The 7,894-nt window shown below is 44.1% G+C and overlaps 1 protein-coding gene across 1 annotated transcript in view; it reads left to right on the top strand.

Annotated features, from left to right (window-relative positions):
* The first annotated feature begins 222 nt into the window (after nucleotides 1-222).
* angpt4 (angiopoietin 4) overlaps nucleotides 223-7,894 on the top strand; it is a 49,048-nt gene continuing 41,376 nt past the window's right edge. Inside the window, exon 1 of the mRNA XM_023983679.2 lies at nucleotides 223-965. Coding sequence (XP_023839447.1) covers nucleotides 648-965 — 318 coding nt within the window. The 5' untranslated portion in view covers nucleotides 223-647. The remainder of the gene's footprint in view (nucleotides 966-7,894) is intronic.

The raw sequence follows: 7,894 nt of genomic DNA, 5'->3' as shown, positions 1-7,894 counted from the left end.
CCTGCTTCATGTGGATTTACTTTTACTTATGTATGTTTCCTAACCTGTGCTGAAACGGGGAGAGACCATACATGGCATCTTTAGCCCCAGAGTGGACAGAGCGGATTAGTGGAGCGGAGAGACGGGGTGTTCTAATAGACCTCCCTCAGCTCTCCCCCTCCCCCCAACCCTCAGATAAGAGGGGGCAGAACTATTTCCCTTTGGCCATTTCTGAAACTCGACCCACTGGAGTGGGATGGGAGGAAAGCATTTCTCCCTTTTTTTGGACATTGAAGATTGAGACTCATTTGGAGCTGCTCTCTCACTCTCTCTCTCACTCTCTTGTTCTCTTTCTGTCTCTCTCCCCCTCCCTCTCTCTTTCTCTGTGGCTATTTAGGGGTCAATGTTTGTGTCTGTTCACTTACGTAGCACAGGGGCCAGGGAAAGTTTAGAGGAAACAGGGACCTGCGGGGAGAAAAACAGGACTTTATCAAGAATAATAAGAACCAAAGCACAGTCAAAATACATCTAAATTAAGAAGAAGAGAACACAAGGGCTTCCTCTCCTTTTTCTGCTTGGAACCATGTGCATCCATATCTCAAGTGAGTGAGTGAAGTGGGGGGGAGGGGACACGTGTATCACAACACCTCGGCACAGGTGCTACTACCATGAGGAAAATCCTGTTGGGTTGGGGGCTGATGCTGGCGGCTGGGGTAATGGGGGCTAGCGTAGTGGGTGCTAGTGGAGGTAGAGGGCAGAGGCGCAGAGGAGAAAAGCGCAGGGGGCTCCATCGTGTCCAGCACGGCCACTGCAGCTACACCTTCATCCTACCAGAGATGGAGCGCTGTCAGGCCAGCCCGGACCAATACGGCAGGACCGACATGGTTCAAAGGGACACACCACCCCCTGGAGAGAGTGACTGGTCTGCACAGAAATTGCAGCACCTGGAGACGGCCATGGAGAACAACACGCAGTGGCTGCAGAAGGTAAGAGCAGATACCTGTACTTTTTATTTTTCCTTTATTTAACTAGGCAAGTCAGTTAAGAACAAATTCTTATTTACAATGACGGCCTACCCCAGCCAACACTGGGCCAATTGTGTAACGCCCTATGGGACTCCCTATCACAGCCGGATGTGATATAGCCTGGATTTGAACCAGGGACTGTAGTGACACCCTCTTGCACTGAGATGCAGTGCCTTAGACCGCTGCGCCAATCGGGAGCCAAATATATGATTCTGATATTGTGAGTTGAGAAAGAGTGAATGTAGACCACACGCAAGTTTCCCTTATTTTGATCACATAAAACATTAGCTTCCAACTGGTGTTTTGGCTGAATCTCCCTGTGCTTGCTTCCAATTAATGAAATAACCAACAACAAAAGTTAAAATGGAATCCGTATAGAGGAGAGTGGGGTAAGTTGAGCCAAAGTGGTAAGTTGAGAGACCCTTGTTTCAAGGAAACCATACACAAAATGTATAATTTGACCAAATATTTGGAGTCTGTGAAGAAAAAAAACACATGGGAAAAGTGGTAAACAAGTTAGGTTAGAAAAACTGATTTTCAGCCAGTCAAATGGATTTATTGTGTTCGAGGTTTCATTACGCTTCTATCTAAACCAAAGTAAATCATTTAAACATTGCTCTATACATCAGTTGGGGTCTCTATAAGCTTTAGTAGGAGGTCCTAAACCTAGCATGAAAGTGCATCCTTGTAGTTGTGTTTGCCTTGGGGTAAGTTGAGCCAATGGTGCAACCATTGTGGCAAATTGAATAAATGGCAAATTGAGCAAATTGAAGTATTTTCTTCCCAGGCGTAATGCAAGACATTATCGCTGGGAAATGAAGTAACAACAGGGCCTAGCTTATGTTAAAAAGGTTAAAAAGTATGAAGTGTATGTTAAGCCTGTGTTAAAATATGTTTAAAATTATTAAAAGACAAAAAAGTGATTGTGATTGTGTTGAATTGTGTTTGGGAAATAAATATAAACATGGTTTTACAAAGGTAGTGGTAATATTTCATTTAATACAGAAATGTATAGGCGGCTTAACTTAACCTGTCCCTTGGCTCAATTTACCCCATGCCTGGGGTAAGTTGTGCCATGAGACCACTTTTGTTGTACAAGCTATGTTTTCAAAACTGTAATGTTTACATGAATTCTGATTATTTCCAGCTATACACAACATCATGAAATTTACAGTGCATTCTAAAGGATGGCATTCAGGCCATACTCCACTTTAGAATAAGGCTGTAACGTTACAAAATGTGGAAAAAGTCAAGGGGTCTGAATACTTTCCAAATGCACTATATGTAGATATCTTTGTAAAAATAATATTATATTTCCCTTGACGGAGTGATGCTTAAAGTAAAAAAGGCTCAACTTACCCCACTCTCCCCTACGGTCTACATTCATCATCATTACAATGCTGCACAAGACTAACAACGGTAATCAAGCATGAACAATGTGCACATTTTTTGTTACTGTGCTGCTTTTGAAAATCATATCTCAGGAGAATTACTTTAATGAACCAAATGAACGTTTCATTATTTCCACTATAATTGGCCCTATAAGTAAATTCTAACTGTGCTCAACCAATGAGAAACCGACCCAGAAGAAGAAATGGAAATGAATTGCTTTGAAATAACTCAGTTCTAATCTATATTCTGCATTCTGGAGTGTGAACACCAGTTCAATTGGATTAATTGGGATTATGCTTATGGGGATCCATCGAACAAATTATGAAAAGAAGAATAAAGTACTGTGTGTGTGTATGTGAGTGAGTTTGAGCATGTGCAAATCGACTGTGTGCGTTGTACCTCCCACTTCGCTAAAAACATGCAACGGGTCAAGTAAAAGCTCAAGACTGCCTCACCTCAACAGGAGAGAGGATGACGACTCTTGACTTTCTGGGTTCACCATATCAAATCACTGCAGAAAATGTAGGTATTTTACCCAACCTTCAACAAAAACTTTACAGTTGCATTTGACTTTTTCCTACTGAATATCCTAACGCTCTGAATGCATCAGTGTTTGTGGAGAATAATATTTAATTTACATGTTTCCTTGTAAACACCAGTAAGTGAGGTAGTTAACAGCAGGTTGTTTAGCTTGCTGCCAAATGACTGACTTCAAATGAGGCTCCCATTCGTGGGACCCAGCCTGGTATGGACAGAGTGGAGTCTCCCTTTGATGTGGCAGAGTGCCCTTTCCCTGATAGCCAGCACGAATCACTGGCTACAGAAAGTGTAGATCGGCTCCAAAGAATGGGGAGAGAGAGAATGGAGAAGGCAGAAGCCATTTGAAGTTTCAGCTTTTTTTATGGCTGTGGTCCAAAGGCTTCTCTGGAAAAGAGCTCTGCCACCATCAAAGACACAGGGATCGGTGATTGTATGTCCTAAAGAGCTTGAGATATGGTCGGGCCCCAGGTTGTACTGAGTGAAGATTCTGCCACTTGCCAAGAGGGGAAATCACATTTACGATGCGCAAGCCCTCACAGTTAGAAAATAAATACAAATATTTAACTAGGCAAGTCAGTTAAGAACTAATTCTTATTTACAATGACGGCCTACACCAGCCAAACCCGAACGACACTGGGCCAATTGTGCACGGCCCTACAGACGGTTGTGATACAGCCTGGATTCGAACCATCTAGCACTGAGATGCAGTGCCTTAGACTGTTGCGCCACTCGGGATTCCCACCACTTCATATGATTAGGGCTTTCTAGTGACATAGTGTAATGGAACCATAAACTTTCAATATGAACATGTAACGTTCGTTCTCCTCCTCGTCTGAGGAGGAGCATGGATCGGACCAAAACGCAGCTTGGGTAGAATACATGTTTGATTTATTAACGAAAGACGAAAACGGAAAAACTCTTAACAAACGACGTAAACAGACCTGAACATGAGAACTTACAGACAACGAAGAACGCACGAACAGGAACAAACTAACAAACGAAACAGTCCCGTGTGGCACAAACACTGACACAGGAACAATCACCCACAACCAAACAGTGAGAACAGCCTACCTAAATATGGTTCTCAATCAGAGGAAACGTAAAACACCTGCCCCTGATTGAGAACCATATCAGGCTAATTGAACATGAACCCAACATAGAAACACATAACATATAATGCCCACCCAGCTCACGTCCTGACCAACTAAACAAATACAAAACAAAGGAAATAAGGTCAGGAACGTGACAGAACATGGATATGCTTGCTACTTTGCACCTGCTGATTTCCCTGTGCTTCATTATAAATTACAATGCTCTTTAGAGTGTTGGGCCAGTAACCGAAAGGTTGCTAGATCGAATCCCCGAGCTGAAAATGTACAAATCTGTTGTTCTGCCCCTGAACAAGGCAGTTAACCCACTGTTCCTAGGCCATCATTGTAAATAAGAATTTATTCGTAACTGACTCGCCTAGTTAAATAAAGGTTAACATTTTTTTTAATGGGACCACACACCATGCTATTTTAGACATTCTCTAATGTTTTCACAAAACAAGAAAGTCCTTAATTAACCAGTTGTGCTGACAGCCCTGTTTCGCAATGGCTTTAGTCATCAATCTAGCAAGAGGGCAATATTTTATTAATGTAGTAGTCCCCCCCTAGAAAAATACACTGCTCCAAAAAATAAAGGGAACACTTAAACAACACAATGTAACTCCAAGTCAATCACACTTCTGTGAAATCAAACTGTCCACTTAGGAAGCAACACTGATTGACAATAAATTGCACATGCTGTTGTGCAAATGGAATAGACAAAAGGTGGAAATTATAGGCAATTAGCAAGACACCCCCAATTAAGGAGTGGCTCTGCAGGTGGTGACCACAGACCACTTCTCAGTTCCTATGCTTCCTGGCTGATGTTTTGGTCACTTTTGAATGCTGGCGGTGCTTTCACTCTAGTGGTAGCATGAGACGGAGTCTACAACCTGTCTCTTATACACATCTAGATGTGTATAAGAGACAGACACCGTGCAGGACATTTGGCATTTGCCAGAGAACACCAATATTGGCAAATTCGCCACTGGCGCCCTGTGCTCTTCACAGATGAAAGCAGGTTCACACTGAGCACATGAGCACATGTGACAGACGTGACAGAGTCTGGAGACGCCGTGGAGAACATTCTGCTGCCTGCAACATCCTACAGCATGACCGGTTTGGCGGTGGGTCAGTCATGGTGTGGGGTGGCATTTCTTTGTGGGGCCGCACAGCCCTCCATGCTGTCTCTTATACACATCTAGATGTGTATAAGAGACAGTCCCTACACCGTGCAGGACATTTGGCATTTGCCAGAGAACACCAATATTGGCAAATTCGCCACTGGCGCCCTGTGCTCTTCACAGATGAAAGCAGGTTCACACTGAGCACATGAGCACATGTGACAGACGTGACAGAGTCTGGAGACGCCGTGGAGAACATTCTGCTGCCTGCAACATCCTACAGCATGACCGGTTTGGCGGTGGGTCAGTCATGGTGTGGGGTGGCATTTCTTTGTGGGGCCGCACAGCCCTCCATGTGCTCGCCAGAGGTAGCCTGACTGCCATTAGGTACCGAGATGAGATCCTCAGAGCCCTTGTGAGACCATATGCTGACACATGCACATTTGTGGCCTGCTGGACGTCATTTTGCAGGGCTCTGGCAGTGCTACTCCTTGCACAAAGGCGGAGGTAGCGGTCCTGCTGCTGGGTTGTTGCCCTCCTATGGCCTCCTCCACGTCTCCTGATGTACTGGCCTGTCTCCTGGTAGCGCCTCCATGCTCTGGACACTACGCTGACAGACACAGCAAACCTTCTTGCCACAGCTCGCATTGATGTGCCATCCTGGATGAGCTGCACTACCTGAGCCACTTGTGTGGGTTGTAGACTCCGTCTCATGCTACCACTAGAGTGAAAGCACCGCCAGCATTCAAAAGTGACCAAAACATCAGCCAGGAAGCATAGGAACTGAGAAGTGGTCTGTGGTCACCACCTGCAGAATCACTCCTTTATTGGAGGTGTCTTGCTAATTGCCTATAATTTCCACCTTTTGTCTATTCCATTTGCACAACAGCATGTGCAATTTATTGTCAATCAGTGTTGCTTCCTAAGTGGACAGTTTGATTTCACAGAAGTGTGATTGACTTGGAGTTACATTGTGTTGTTTAAGTGTTCCCTTTATTTTTTTGAGCAGTGTATGACCTTTGGCTTTCACCTGGAATTGTTTATTTACAGTGCATTCGGAAAGTATTCAGACCCCTTGACTTTTTCAACATTTTGTTACGTTGCAGCCTTGTTCTAAAATGTATTGAAATCTTTTTTCCCCTCATCAATCTACACACAATACCCCATAAAAACTGATTTTAGTATTTGTTTGCAAATGTATTAAAAATACAAACCTGAAATATCAAGCTTGGCACACCTGTATTTGGGGAGTTACTCACATCCTTCTCTGTAGATGGGGAGCGTCGCTGCACAGCTATTTTCAGGTCTCTCCAGAGATGTTAGATTGGGTTCAAGTCCGGGCTCTGGCTGGGCCACTCAAGGACATTCAGAGACTTGTCCTTGAGTGGCCCGAAGCCACTCCTGCGCTGTCTTGGCTGTGTGCTTAGTGTCGTTGTCCTGTCTGAGGTACTGAGCGCTCTGGGGCAGGTTTTCATCAAAGATCTCTCTGTAATTTGCTCCGTTCATCTTTCCCTCGATCCTGACCAGTCTCCCAGTCCCTGCCGCTGAAAAACATCCACGCATCATAATGCTGCCACCACCATGCTTCACCGTAGGGGTGATGCCTGTTTTCCTCCAGTTGTGAATCTTGGCATTCAGGCCAAAGAGTTAAATCTTGGTTTCATCAAACGAGAGAATCTTGTTTCTCATGATCTGAGTCCTTTTGGCAACGTCTCAGCGGGCTGTCATGTGCCTTTTACTGAGGAGTGGCTTCTGCATGGCCACTCGTCCATAGAGGCCTGATTGGTGGAGTCCTATAGAGATGGTTGTCCTTCTGGAAGGTTCTCCCATCCCCACAGAGGAACTCTGGGAACATCGGGTTCTTGGTCACCTCCCTCAGTTTGGCCGGGTGGACAGCTCTAGGAAGAGTCTTGGTGGTTCCAAACTTTTAAGAATGATGGAGGCCACTGTGTTCTTGGGGACCTTTGTACCCTTCCGCAGATCTGTGCCTCGACACAATCCTGTCTCTGAGCTCTACGGACAATACCTTCGACCTCATGGCTTGCTTTTTCTCTGACATGCACTGTCAACTGTGGGATCTTATATAGACAGGTGTGTGCCTTTCCAAATCATGTCCAATCAACTGAATTTACCACAGGTGGACCCAATCAAGTTGTAGAAACATCTCAAGGAGGATCAATTGAAACAGGATGCACCTGAGCTAAATTTTGAGTCTCATAGCAAAGGGTCTGAATACTTATATAAATAAGCTATTTCTGTATTTAAATTTTCATACATTTGCAAAAATGTCTACAAACCTGTTTCCGCTTTGTTATTATGGGGTATTGTGTGTAGATTGATGATGATTGATTTAATCCATTTTAGAGTAATGCTGTAACGTAACAAAATGTGGAAAAGGTGAAGGGGTCTGAATACTTTTAGAATGCACTGTATAGTTATCTGGTTTAGGAACATCCACTCAAAATAATACACCTTCTTTACTATTTACCAAACATATCATGACATTAGTGATAGTCAAAATCTGTTAAATTAGTGAATGTCTAAATCAACATTTGGGCCATTTAAATAGTGTGCATCACTATTTGCCACGAAGCAGTCGAGCTGGATAAATGTTTTTCTAACGGCCGCCCCTTTGACGTAAAGCTGCAGTGAAGTGATAGAAACGGATGGAGTGATGCAGCCAACCTTCAGAGGGAGGCAAAAACAAGTTAATTCGACATAGGACATTTACATGGTCCTAGGAAGG

The sequence above is a fragment of the Salvelinus sp. IW2-2015 genome, linkage group LG1 (genome assembly GCF_002910315.2).
Source record: "Salvelinus sp. IW2-2015 linkage group LG1, ASM291031v2, whole genome shotgun sequence".
NCBI lineage: Eukaryota > Metazoa > Chordata > Actinopteri > Salmoniformes > Salmonidae > Salvelinus > Salvelinus sp. IW2-2015.
Note: the sequence above shows the minus strand (reverse complement) of the source record. Positions and strands in the feature narration are given on the sequence as shown.